This window comes from Gasterosteus aculeatus, chromosome 8 (genome assembly GCF_964276395.1).
Source record: "Gasterosteus aculeatus chromosome 8, fGasAcu3.hap1.1, whole genome shotgun sequence".
NCBI lineage: Eukaryota > Metazoa > Chordata > Actinopteri > Perciformes > Gasterosteidae > Gasterosteus > Gasterosteus aculeatus.
In genome coordinates this window covers 11,568,110-11,582,292 of record NC_135695.1, presented here as the reverse complement: position 1 = coordinate 11,582,292, position 14,183 = coordinate 11,568,110, and the positions used below count along the sequence as shown (strand labels likewise).

The following is a 14,183-nucleotide window of genomic DNA, read 5'->3' as shown; positions in this document are numbered from 1 at the left end:
CTGGGCTACATTTGGGAGTCAGGAGATGGAGGTGTGTGTGTGTGTGTGTGAGAAAATAGAGTAATTTGCCAATCATTCTTAAGTGTCTCATCACAGGTGTGTGTACATTGATTCACTTCACTGTCTTACATCGCTACCTAACGCCAGTGGAGCAACTGAATACTGAACTTCTATGCATTTGTGATGTATGAAGTAAAGAAGGAATTCAGCTCAAATCGAATGGTGATAACAAGCTTCATATGTCTCTATCCGATAATTAACCTTTACTTCATAGATTTTCACTACTTGTTCTTGTCACATTGATATTTTAAGGTTTCCTGTTTGGTGACAGTTGTCCTCTTTGTGAATTAGATGTTCCAAAACGCGTAAAAAACAGTAGATTAAACTCCCAACATGACTTACAGAGCTGCTGGTGAACCTACAACTTGGTGCAGAATTTTTTTTTCTTGGGCAGAAGATCTGCAGGAGGTTTGACTGCTGTCTCAGTGAAAACCACATTGAATTCAGCACGGTTTGGAATATTTGTATCAGCTCAGACTGCAAATTGCTGGCAACAAGCTAGCAGGCTAATGCAATTTCAGTTCTTGGACAGATGTCTCGAAAGCGTTCATCCTTTTTCCATTACATTCACTGGGCAAAGATCACATTTGAGGGCCGTGGGGGGAACAGAGCTCATATAGTGATGTTTTGGCTTTAACAAAACAATATCCCTTCAAGCTCCGTTTAGTAGCTGTTTGGATGATTACAGCTGGCAAAGTTATCATTGACTTTTTCATTTTTTCTTTTTCTTCAAGGAATTCGTTTCAACATTGACACAGCAAAAGTTTGAAGTTCATTCTTGACCTTGACAAAAGGTCCATGTAGTTGTCCTGTTGTGATGATATCTTGTCATTGATGTTTGTCCCAAAGCTTAATTACACATATACATTAACAAACTAAATGAAATACAAAATCATTTAAAGATCTTGTGCTTGCCATTTGACAACCTTGATTGTGTTTGTTACCACGTGTGTGTGTGCTATAATGTAGATGGATGTTGTGATGAATTAATACTGAATGCAAATGCTCCCTGTGTGTGTGTGTCTGTGTGTGTGCGTGTGTGTGCAGGTGGGGTTAAGCCCTGTTCTCTCAACTGCCTGGCAGAAGGATACAACTTCTACACAGAGCGTGCTCCAGCTGTGGTGGACGGCACGCCTTGCCGAGACGACTCTCTGGATGTGTGTGTTAACGGAGAGTGTAAGGTGAGATAAGGCCCTTCTGTGTGTGTTTGTAAGCTCCCACGCCAGCGTTTTATTGAAATACATTGGAGCCATTCGACATCTGCATGTGAGCAGACACTTTAAGTTGAAACAGCACAATGGGGGATCAACACAAGACTGAGACAATATTGTTTATACTCGCCGTCTAGACTCTGGACAGCAGCCACTGTCTGGTTTACACTCTGACTGCTGACGATCATCACAATCAGCTGCTTAACTGAGGAATTTCCTTAACTTTGGCAGCGATCTTGGATTCCCATTAGCGATGCGCCCTCTTAATCCCAGCTGTTAATGAAAACACAACATTTCACTGCTGCTCCTTCTGACGTGGCGACCACACGGAGCTCCAACAGGTTCCTGGAACCCAATTTGACAAAAAAAAAAAAAACTAATGGTAATGAAGCAAAGCTTACAGAGAGGCTGTTGATTCGCCTTCTGCCGTTAGGTCCACTTGATGTTTATTTTGGATTTAGCTCTTCTTCAGAAAGTAGGTCTGAGCGATGGGCGGGGAGGGAACGAAGTGAGGAAGAAGAGAAAAAACTTCAGGATCTCCAGCCTGTTGTTTTGCGGTGGCCTGCTGAGTACCAGGAGACTTTATTCTTCAGCTCCTCATCTCCTGGCTCTTACCACCCATGATCTTGCTTTATTTTAAGTCTCCGAGTGAGTGAGAGAGAGAGAGAGAGAGAGAGAGAGAGAGAGGGAGGGAGGCTGAACTTGTTGAGCAAGAGGGTTTTGTTTATCAGCATCTCGTCATTGTTCTTTTCTCCCGTTGCACATAGTTTTTCCCTCGGCTTTGTTCTGCTCGGGAGGAACTCAGTGACCCTCCAGCTCAGCTGTCTGCACTGCAGACAGGCTTTCATTCACTGCAGTGTCTCTCTCTCCCTCTCTCTCTCTCTCCATTTTTCCTTCCCCTTCTGACTTGTTCTTCATTTCCCTCCTTTTTGTTTTCCTTCACTTCCTTTTACTTTAGCCTTCTTCTGTCTACAATCCAGTGAGATCATCTCATTCTGTGCGATCATCTCGCCTCTCGTAGGCTTCGTGCACGCATACAAATTCAAACACTCTGTGGAGGAATCGCTTACATTGGTTTGCTGCTGCATGCTGCTTTCAGTTCTAAGATTGGTGCCTGATAATGAGGGGAGAAACCGAATACGAGGATGTTGTGTTGGAGATACCTGGGAACAGATGTTCTAGTTGAACAACACATGGCGCTGCAGATGGAAGGTCTTTCGGAGGCCCTTTTTCCAGAGCTTATACTTGTATACAGGGCCTGATTCATCAGGAAAATGGCAGGACTGTACCTGAGTAGACTTCATAAGTGCAGTTCAAGGGGGAGGTTTTATATCAGAATGCTCAGAAGATAAATGATAATGTAGTGTTGAATACAAATATCTGGTTCCACTTGAACATTTAATAATAATAATAATACATTTAATTTGTAATGCAAAAGTGCTACATGATAAAACAGGTAAGTGCTAACAATAAAAACACACGGAGAGAAAATTTGATATCACTCGGAATTATTATTATTAGACGGTTAATTATAAGCTTAACTTTGCCAAACACACACTTAGAGTTTATTTGCAGTCTGTAGTGATTTCTCGGTTCACAGATATACACAAACCAACACCAGTACCTGATTCATTAATTCATTAACTGATGATTCATTGTGGTGTGAACATCTGTTGTTGTCCCATCTCTCACTTGAATTACATTACATTTTCTCTTATATATTACATATTAGCAGTTTTATTATAAGTCCCAATGTGCTCTGGGAAACGATGTCTGCATGTAGGAACAAGAAGCTTCCTACTCATCTGGACCCAAATCATTTTAACTTTCAATAACTCACCCACATTATTTAGCTATGGGTTAACCATGGAGTGAATCACAGTTTCAACTCGGTATTTGGTTTTGAATTGTAATCAGTGTAAAAGTAATAATAAACCTAAGCTTCACTATCCCTCTCTACAATAAACAACTGCCATATGAATATACAAGTGTGCGAGCAGTTGCCATTCATTCCCTCCACGTTTGTTTAGGTTTGGTTCACTGTTAAAGAGTTTGAGTAAAACCACCTGCTTCGCTCATCATGAAACTTATTTATGTCGACAGCTATGAGTTTAGCAACCTAAGAGCATTATGTCTGCACAGGATCAGAAAACACATCTGGACTTACCATCTGATATTTCTGTGTTTTGGAAAAGCGGTCTGGAAGACATTAGAGGTAATCCCTCAGCCCAGCCTCTGACACTTCTCAACGTACTGACTGTGCCCCTTGACCCCATGTGACCCTGCAGCTCACTACTTTCTTCCTTCTTTTTTTTTTTTGCAGCACGTAGGCTGCGATCGAGTCCTCGGCTCGGACGTCCGCGAGGACCGCTGCCGCGTCTGTGGGGGTGACGGCAGCAGCTGCGTGTCTGTGGAGGGACTCTTCAACGACTCGCTGCCGGAAGGAGGTACAGAACTAAAACACCCAAGCACTGGTCATCGCGTACATTTTGGGAGTTTGCTGCCACAGGTTTTTCCACACGGAGATAAAGTTTTTATCTTTCCTGTTTTCCATTTGTAGGGGAGGGCGGGAGTTAAAGTGCATTTGGAAAATGCTCTGCTTTTGTAAAAAAAAAAAAAGATTATGTTTACGTGAGGCATTTAACATGAAGAAGTTCTGCAACATAATAGCACTGCTGTCCAAATGCACACGTAACATTTGGATTCTGATGCTCTGGACAGTGAATGCATTTTGGACAGCGCCTTGAAATTTGAGTTATGATACCTCAGACATTCAAAATGCATCCAATAATTGTCTGTTCTCATGCAAACTCCCTCCACAGCAGCATACTGTTGCAGTTATTTGTTTCCACAAAGCTGCAGTGGTAAAAGGACTGTACTTGTATAGTGCTTTTCTAGTCTTCCAACCACTCAAAGCGCTTTTACGCGACACGTCTTTATTCACCCATTCACACTGATGACAGGAACAGCCATACGCAGGGCGACCGGTAAGTGTCCTGCCCAAGGACACATCGCCGTGCGGACTAGTGGAGACGTTGATTGAACAGTCGATGCTCGGATTGACGGACGACCCTGCTCTCCGCTGAGCCACGCTAGTGCTTTATGGATATACAATTATGAAACAAAAAATAAAAATAAATGTAGGGTGTGAAGTCAACTCAATGTCCCATATGAAGGAACGACATAAAACCTTCCTGAGCCAACCCATGAGCTCTAAGAGAAAAAAAATGCACAAATAGATGTGCACATATACATACCATATGTTGAATACACACACACATATATTTATCCAAAAGCCACCTAATGACCCGTAGCAGACATATTTAAGGGAGATCTGACCAGTGTGGTTTGAGGTCCGGCTGCTGGTGCTTCTATTCCGGGCAACATTTCTCCCTGCAAAACCAACTTTAGCGTTTCTCACCCAACTGTTAACACCAGTCACCCCTTCCAGGCTTCCTCACACGGGACGCACCCTGAGGAGGCAGCTGTGCTCTTTACCGCAGAGACCAGGCCAGCCTGTCAACCCCAGCTGAGGCCTCAACCAGCCTCAAAATATCTGCGATTATCGGTGGCCTAAAAAATCTGTTAGTAAGGCTGAAGCTGAAGGGTAGGTTGTCTACTCGTGTGTTTGCCGATCACGGAATCCACCGTGAGAGCTATTTTTAAAAAGATCCACTGCAGACGCCTCGACGGGACACTGAATGCACGCAGGCGCTGCATGCTCCACGCACTGGTCTTTGCATCATCCTCACCAGAAGGCCTACAAACAAAATGTACTGTCAAGACTCAAGGTGTCGAGTGTCATAATTCTACCTCCACCATGCAGAGGAGGAGTTGAAATAACGGCCAGGTTTTATTGCATATTCATAGACTTATTTATTTCCTTCATTTAATCCCTGTAAAGAGTGGCATGCATTATATAGAAACATAGAATCATAGAAAAAAATATTTACTCAAATGAAGATTGTGACAACGTCTCATTTCTAACTAAATTCTAAGCAAATAGAGGTTTCAGAGGTGAACAACCAAGTGCCCCAACCACTTTGTGCACATCGGATAAATTCATCACGCCTCGCACCATCTTTACTTGTGGTTCCCCCTAAAGGTGAACCAAGAACTTAGACTACAAGTTCATTCAGGACACAAAATAATTCATCACTGGCAGAATCACATTTCTGTTAAAAGCCTCTGATTTCTTTGAACTCCTACGACCTTAAATAACAGATTTAAATACCGTCTTGGATTAAACCAAACCGCAAAACCGACACATAAAACAGAAAGAGTAAAGACATGAAAAGGAAGTTGGGGCTTCTTAAAGCCGCTGCATTATTTAATTGTTGCCATGTGCTTGCAGCGAGTCTATTTCAATGAATCCAGCCTGTGACCGGTAGGCGCTGAGGGGTCGCTGAAGGTTAATAGCTCCTTTTGCGCTTTGTTTCCCAAACAGGTTCCAGATTGTTACCAGATGAACGCACTTTCCGCATTTGCCCTCTCTTTGTTTGTCTCTGAGGGCAAATACCTGAAGCTCTGTCTAATATTGTTCGACGCCTCCATCTAGAAACCCAGAGCGGGGTCAGTCCAAGCTCATCCAGCTCCAAACAGAGGTCACAAGCCAAAACCTCTCCTTTCCTCTTGTGGTCAAAGCTTTGAAAGGAATAGTTTCATTCTCTAGTGAGGCAAGTTATTTGCAGGGCTACATTGGCTGGACAGCAGAGCAGAGCTGGCGAATGAAGAGTGGAGGTGGGATGAACGTGACAAACAGAGGACAGAAGACCAAAACAGACGGAGGGAATAGAGAGAAGAGAAGCCGAGCAGCTGAGGCCGGCTTCTCTTCCCTGGCCAGGAATGCAGCTGGAATCTGAAGCCTCTGCTTAGTCATCGGCATCCCACTGAGCTAAACACAACTTGTGCATCGCTCTTGACCCCCCCCCGGCCAATAAGCCTTCTTCACCTCGCTTTTCTTTGTGTGTCTCCAGGTTATGAAGAGGTGGTCCGGATTCCTAAAGGATCAGTGTTCATCCACCTACAAGAGCTCAACATCTCCCTCAACTACCTGGGTGAGTGGATTTTCATGCTAATGTCAAAGTTTATAGAAATGTGTCATAGATTATGTATGACAGATTGCTTCTACCTTTTATATATTTTGAGAAAGGGAACATTGACACTGCAGCCGTTTGCACTTGTAAACACTGTGTCAGGTTTATAGCAGTGGAATTAGTTGAAGCCTAAATGCTGTATAAAAACACAGGTATCAGGTGAATGTCATTAAAAATGTGGTGAACAGAGCCTTCTAAGAAACTACCCAAACTGTAAACGGCTGAACAGCCTTTTTCCTAAACATTTGTAGGATTGAGATCATTTAAAAACTGCCAAAAACTCTTCCGCAAAGGATACACTACGACCTTTGCTTCTCCAGCAAGCCTCCTCCTTTCTCGACCCTCCATCCTCCTTTCTCAACCCTCACTTCTTGTGATACGTTTTAGGAATTGAGATCTCTTTCAAGATAAGATTGAGGAGAGATGAATCGAGATGGAACAAATCCATTAAATGACTTTTTTGACCTGTCATGACTCACTGGGACAATTGAATAATACAGACACATTGTTATTGTTATAAGTAGCACCTGGTCTTTTTCTCTTGAGGCATTGTCTAATAATGATCTAACGCTCAGTAATACAACAAATAAAAAGCTTATGCTCCAAAGATTCCTCCCATGCCAATGATCTTGATGCAGTTGGTGACATTAGGGTACACTTTTTTGTTTTTCCTTTGACTTTACCGTTTTCCTTCTAAGTACTTCTCCTTCCCCTCTGTGTCCAGTGCTGAAGAGTAAAGGAGACCAGTATTTCATCAACGGGAAGCTGACCATCGACACGCCTCGCAGGTTCAATGTTGCGGGCACCACCTTCCACTACAGGCGGCCCACTGATGGACCAGAGACTCTCGAAGCCCTGGGGCCGACCAACATAACCCTGATTGTCATGGTAGGAAGTGAGAGAGACCCCACCTCTACGAAGAAATGCCATGTTCAATCACGGGCTGTGAAATGGTTGATTTATTCTATGTGTAGGTGCTGGTGCGGGAGGAGAACCCAGGGATCCACTATCGCTTCAACCCCCCCATGAACAGGGAACCTCTGACTGGCTTCGCCTGGCACTACACCTCCTGGTCACGCTGCTCCGCTCTCTGTGCCGGAGGTACAATCACACAGAAACACAACGAGCCAGCTCGCACGTACAGAAGGAGGCTGTTGCATTGTCCTAACTATAAGTAAAGCTAATACAATCGTTGCTTTAACATTCATCGAAAGCCTGTCTTGTGCCCCACAATGCAATGATTTACCCTGTGGGGCACACAGCCTTTTCCCGAGTTCGTCATGATGTGATTTCGTGAGCAGATGAATGGCCCTCACTTGGGGCAGATGTCACATAAAGGTTAAGGATTAAATGGCTAAAAAGAATCCGTTTGGTAACCCGTTTGTGTGTTTGTGGAGTCCATGTTGTCACAAAGCTAATTTTCTTCTGCGGCCTTTGTGAGTTAATGATCCATGATACCTGATAAGAGCAGATTTTCTCCTCTGATAAGTCATTCTGGCACATGGTAACGTTCTGTTGGAAGGAGGGTGTTTGTTTAGGTGTTTAGTTCAAACATCAACAGGCTTTGCATCATCGGGTAGGCAGTCCTCTCTCGGCTCCACACTGAAAAGCATAGATACGACAGATAACGTTGTAATTTTTTGTTCAGGGGACACATCTGTGATATGCCCTTTGAACATGTTGCCGGGAACAGAAGAAAACACTGGCTCGTTTACAGATTGATTCAGATAGCAATGGATGACAATAAATACATTCCAGACGTCCTCCCTTTGATATGATCTGTGATGCCTAATAATGAAAATAAGTAGCTTATTTGAGGGGGTCCACATTTATTACCAAATAACTGTAAAAATGCTCGGACATACTTGAACATGTTACATTTTAAACACTACTGAAATAATACAAATCAGTAATGTGGCAAGTTTTCTCGTTTTCCTTTCAAAACCCCTAAGAATGAATGTTGACCTACCTACATTTGCATCTTTGTCTCTGTTGGTCAGGTGTGCAGACACAGCAGGTGGTGTGCAGGAAGCAGGCGGATCACTCCGTTGTCTACAATCACTTCTGTGACAAGAAAAACAAACCCAAGGAGAAGAGAAGATCCTGCAATACCGAGCCCTGCTCCCCATCGTGAGTGCTCTCTTGTTAAAATTATATTTTATTTGCATTTAATATGAGTTATGTAATGTGTACATCAGCTAGTGAGGCAAATCTTTTAAACGTTTTTATGCTTACATATTTCACTGTAATGCTGTTTATGTATCGGCACTTTATTTACCCATTTTGTTTATGTGTTGTTGGGCTTTTGGGTCCTATTGAACTGGCGATTCCTATTTTGTACAGTTCAATGTCTACACTATATTATGAAATGCAAATGAGGAAGCTGAAAACAAAAAGACCCCTTTCTGCCGCCAGCTGGTGGACAGGAGAGTGGTCGGACTGCAGTCGCAGCTGTAACAGCGGCTTGCAGACGCGGGAGGTGTTGTGTAAAAGGAGGATCTCTGTGACGGAGGAGAAGGTCCTGGACGACTCGGCCTGTACGAGCCCGCGCCCTTCTCTCACTGAGCCCTGCAGCAACCAAAGCTGCCCCCCCGAGTGGCTGGCCCTGGACTGGTCAGAGGTAAGCAGACATCAGAGGCCCTCCATCTTGCATGTGGTTTGATTTTTTTTTTACACTAAACTCGTGGCCGAGTTTCAAAACAATTCTTCAGTTTTGTGCCGGATTCCTCTCGGGTGAAGCAATAGTTTATTTTGCAAATGAACGTCGGCGCAGAGCAAACGCATGAATCATGTTGATTTGTGATCATTAAAAGGTATCGTTACACTTTCCTAATCCTTTTTTCATTTTGAACCCTTAGTTTGAGCCATCTGATGGAGTCTGAGAGTGGATGTTATGTCATTACAGACATGGAAACCTTACGTTTAACACCTCAACCTCTCACCTTACTAGACTTTGCTATCACAGCTCAGTATGAATTAAACGGCGCTACAGTGTACAAATGTTCTCTGACATCGTGGCAATGTGGCAATAGCACAAGAGGAATTATGTCCAGCTGGCTTTCAGGAAGCAAGCAGGCCCTTGAATTAGTTTCTTAATCAGTTGCTGCTCTCTGCCGAGTGAATCAGGAAGATATCTTTTTTTTATGACCGCAATGACCCCGTGTTGTCGGGCCCCTTTGTCGGCCCCCTGCCTGACGCTTTTTCTCCCTCTTTTTTTCATCTCTCGCTCTGTTTGCAGTGTACGCCTAGCTGCGGTCCTGGCTACAGGCACCGTGTGGTCTTGTGCAAGAGGGGTGAGAGCGGTGACAATCTGCCAGATTCCAAATGCTCCAAACATGGCCGGCCCACCTCCAGGGTGCGCTGTAACCTGCAGCGATGCCCCCCCCCTCAGTGGGTGACGGGTCCCTGGGGAGAGGTAACACGGGCTTTTGGTTTATTCTTGGTCCTACTCATGTTTTCGTGTTTATAATGGGACGTTGTTCTACAGCTTGAGTCCTTTTTGTACTTAAATACGACCCCCCGTTGTCTCAGTGTTCTGCCAGGTGTGGTCTGGGTCAGGAGATGCGTTCGGTTCAGTGTCTGACCCCCAACGGCCAGCCGTCCAATGAGTGTCTGGAACATCAGCGGCCGTCGGCCATGCAGCAGTGCAAGAGCAAATGTGACCTCAGTCTGCCCATCAGTACAGACAACCCTGAAGGTCAGAGGTCAAATCATTGCTCCACCTCATGTGTCATAGAAAGAACATCAAAGTCCTTTAATCAAATATCACTTAGGCACTTCTACCCCCACACTCAAAATGTAGTGGAGCCCATGAGCTTATGACCCATTGGTTAGTCAGCTTTTTCTTGTTGTTTTCAGTTGTAGTAAACATCAATATTAATGTTCAAATTCAATTGAATGGTTTTGTGGTCGAACTCAAGTGGAGCATTCAAAGTGTATGTTTATAGAACATTAGCATACAGACAACAATCTTAAAACATAGTACACACATATATACACACACAATGTGGCATATATGATTTTTCTCAAACATCAAGAGGATGATTAATTAATTATTTAATCCACAGGCCAAATGTCGGGAGGATTTATGTCATTCCATACAAGTCGTATAAGTCTGAACAATAAAGGTGCATAAAAGTGACAATATCTTGGTATTTTGATTGAAATCCTGCAATGTTTCTAAAAAAAGTCATTGTGAAACATTAATAAAGCTGTTTGATGTTTGTCTTCCCTGCAGAGTGTAAAGATGTGAACACTGTGGCCTACTGCCCCCTAGTGCTCAGGTTCAAGTTTTGCAGCAGACCATATTTCAGACAGATGTGCTGCAAGACCTGCCAGGGACACTGACCTGGACCCTGTGAAGCTCACAGCATCCAGTTTATGAGTCCTGCCCACACTCGCAGTTAGCCTGAAACCCTGAGCCTTGTGACAGCAGCCCTCACACTACCTCTGGCAGAGAAGTGTGAGATCTAACTTCGGACGGGTCCTTTTTACTGTAAGTGGGACCTTTTTTCCAGTCAGAATCCAACACAGACCAGGGCGACTCTCCGGGCCGAACTCTGCCAGAACAGCCAGAGGCGAGTTTTACGCTCCACTGGAGGGAGGGCTGCTTGACGCCTGGAGAGACGGATAGAAGGAGGAAATAACGTCCCTCCATCGTCTGCCTTTCTTTCACTCTGTTGTAATATTTGGTGCTACTATATTTCTCCTTGGCCGCAGGGCTGGTCGCAGTACTCTCTTAAACCTGTATGTGAACAGGTGCTATTTGTTTAGTTATAAAATCCACTTTGTAAAGAAAATAGTTTTTTCAGATTTGTTTGGTCGCGAGGAGGAATATCTGATGCTATAAAATGAAAGATTTGTTTCTACGTTATCTAATAGCTGTTACTTGTCCACGTTGTTTTATGCCATGGCTTCGTTCCGTATCAATGTATTGTTTAAGTCCTCGCTTTTATTCCGCTGAAGTAAGAGCAGAGTTGGATTTGCACAGTGTCAGCAGTCAGAGGACTAACGTAGTAATGTGTTTTATGTTCACTTAATGTCTCTGTGGAAGTCTTTCATAAGAATCAAGTGGAATCTGTGGAAGCTTTGAATGTCTCACTGCAGTAAACGCGGCGTAGTGTTGCCATTTTAGTTAGTTTGCTTAAATGTTATCACCCCTTGGGTAAAATAAAACATACTTTCATTGTGCTCGGTCAACACAGATACACTGCCTTTAGTAATGTGAGTGATGACAGTCCCGACTAACATTTTCAGATGGATGGATGCTGTTCTCTGGCTGCGGACTGTCAGCTTGGGCACAGAATCTGAACAGCTGGGCTCAGTGTCAATATCTGAAAATGCGTCAGCGCTGTCCTTGCTTTCTTCATGCTGGATCATTTTTGCCACATGTTACGGCTCATTCGAAGGTGCTAATAACTTTATGACAATATTCACTCTCTTTAGTTCTCTCTCTCTCTCTCTCTCTGAACTGCTGAGGGAAATATCTGCCTATTTAACTGCTAAATGCCCCCCCGGTCTCTAACTGTGTCTAGTGCCGGGTTGGTAGTGAACAGGAAGAGCTTTTCCACTGAAAACAGTTGCTGGCTGCGAACAAAATCAATAAGATCAGAAAACCAAAGCTGTAAAGTTATAGGCTGGTCAGCTAAACAATGAGCTGGAATAAAGTACCATAAAGTCGAGAGCATTTGCAGACTCAGGTGATGATTGTCTGTAGATTAATCACACACACTTCCTCCTTTTATACATTGATGGTGTATAAATATTGATATTGCTGCTCTATGAAATCAAAGCTGCAAAACCCCTGTGTGAGTCCACGTCATCTTTTGCTAATCTAAACAGTAATCTGATTATGTCACCCTTAAAGTCATTAGAAAAAGGTCAAATCAGATTTTTTTTATTAAGGAAATACAAATGCAGATTCAGCTGTTTTCCACCCTAAACAATTTTAGAAATGCTTCCTAAGCTGCTCAGAGATCAGTCATCACTGTGTCTGTGTCTTCGGTCTTGTGGTGCTTTGGTTTTGAGTGGTGCTATCGGTTCACTGTTGTTGTCATTGTTATTATTTTAACAAGTGTGCTTTTAATTATTTTGCAATGAATTTGAGCTTTTTGTTATAATACTAATCTGCATATTTGGACCTTTGCCTTTAAGGGCCATGTTTGGGCTCCATGGTTCATTTCTATCCAAATATATGCTTTTACTTTACACCCTCGGACGTGGATTATGTGGCCACTCGGGGCTCAAAATCCCCCAAAATACTGCACACCATGCAAATTGTAGAATTAGGTCAAATACCGGAACAATCGGAAGGGGCACTGTACAAAATATTGCCATTTCCAAGCTAAATTATTATTTTCTTTAATAATGAAAATGAACCAATGGTTGAGGAATCAACTTGTCTTTCTGGAATAAAAATAGGTTATGAGGATCTCACAGTCAGATGGTAGTGTGGTAGATGGAAGTGTATGACATCACTGTGTGCAGTCTAGTCAGCCACAATTTTCCATGACTGAACATCTTGAAATGCCATTTGTATGATTTTGAGTTGCACAAGTTTCAGAAGAGATTTATATGTTAGTGTCTGTTCTATGTATCTACCTGTGCTTATAATTAAGGTTAACACTAAGAAGTGAGTAAAAACGAGGGACAGTACTGGTAGTTGTTTTATTTTGTCACATGCTGATTATAACATGACATGAACTGTATGTTTTCAATAGTATATAGATGACTCCATTTGCCCCCCATGTACATCTGTTTAAAAGGAAATATTAAATTGATTTAAACATGGTGCATTGTTGATTCAAATAAATGAGATCTGGTCATTTGAGTTATTTTATCCTCCGGTTACTTCTATTTCTAATTACCTGAAAGGTACACGACAATATCCAGTAAATGTGGAAATCATTAATCTATTTTTGAATCAGACTTCATGGAAAATATTAAGCAAGATCATCTTCCTCTTATCTGAATGAGACATCCCTCTTCAATCGGACTTGCTCACTTCTACTCTCTTTACACTCTTTATCTCAAGACCAACACTGTTTATCATGCCTGACAAAAACATTCAAATCTTACAACGACTGGCAAATATGTCTTAAGTCTTATTAGTAACTTGACAAAAATAGCAGCATTAAAAGACCCTGTATGAGAAGTGGTAGTATCACTAGTAGACGTCTGACTAGACCTCAATAAACAAAGTAAACAGATTATTTCTTTGATTTCTTTGAGCATTTCTACTTTGCTACTTCCTATCAAAGTTTTAAAAGGGACCTAATTATCAATATCACGTTTAAATAATGCATGCAGGTGCAGGACTTGGGGAAAGGCCCAGGGGACTCTGGACCAAACCTCTGCACACTCAAGATACAAGATGACAACAAAGAAACACACAATTAGAAGCAAACCGATCCCAAAGGGAAGCAGAACAAACTGAAATGCAGGGCGGCTCCTGACTCTTTACTTCGGACAGCCTTGCAGGACCACAGCCATCTTTGATCTCAGCCTTAATCTTCATCTCGACTACACTACATGGTTGTTATACCATGTCAACGTGTGGCAAAGTACTCCAAACTGCTTCTGTTTGTGTGAGTACATCATGGTGCAAAAAAAACCCTGTCAGCGGGACAGAGAGATACAGTAAGTACTGTATGTGGCTTTTCTGGTTTGTACTCTTTCTAATTACACGCGTTCACAGTCTTGTGCTTTTTATGACCGGATGAGACTTTTATCGACAAGCAAAACAAAACCTTTTCAAATCGATAAACATAGTTGTGATTCACGGCACAATTCCTCAGCGTGTATTTTTTCTAAAGCA

General features: G+C 42.8%; 1 protein-coding gene across 3 annotated transcripts in view; it reads left to right on the top strand.

Annotated features, from left to right (window-relative positions):
* The window catches only part of adamts10 (ADAM metallopeptidase with thrombospondin type 1 motif, 10), a 36,195-nt gene extending 23,039 nt beyond the window's left edge, over window positions 1-13,156 (top strand). For 2 of the 3 annotated variants that reach the window (XM_040183901.2, XM_078108185.1), the window contains 11 exons: window positions 1,108-1,241; window positions 3,595-3,718; window positions 6,248-6,328; window positions 7,092-7,255; window positions 7,342-7,468; window positions 8,368-8,497; window positions 8,783-8,987; window positions 9,606-9,782; window positions 9,899-10,064; window positions 10,435-10,494; window positions 10,605-13,156. In XM_040183901.2, the coding sequence (XP_040039835.2) occupies window positions 1,108-1,241; window positions 3,595-3,718; window positions 6,248-6,328; window positions 7,092-7,255; window positions 7,342-7,468; window positions 8,368-8,497; window positions 8,783-8,987; window positions 9,606-9,782; window positions 9,899-10,064; window positions 10,435-10,494; window positions 10,605-10,714 (1,478 nt within the window). In that variant the 3' untranslated portion in view covers window positions 10,715-13,156. The remainder of the gene's footprint in view (window positions 1-1,107; window positions 1,242-3,594; window positions 3,719-6,247; window positions 6,329-7,091; window positions 7,256-7,341; window positions 7,469-8,367; window positions 8,498-8,782; window positions 8,988-9,605; window positions 9,783-9,898; window positions 10,065-10,434; window positions 10,495-10,604) is intronic. The other variant, XM_040183902.2, reaches the window with a different exon arrangement.
* Window positions 13,157-14,183: the final 1,027 nt, after the last annotated feature.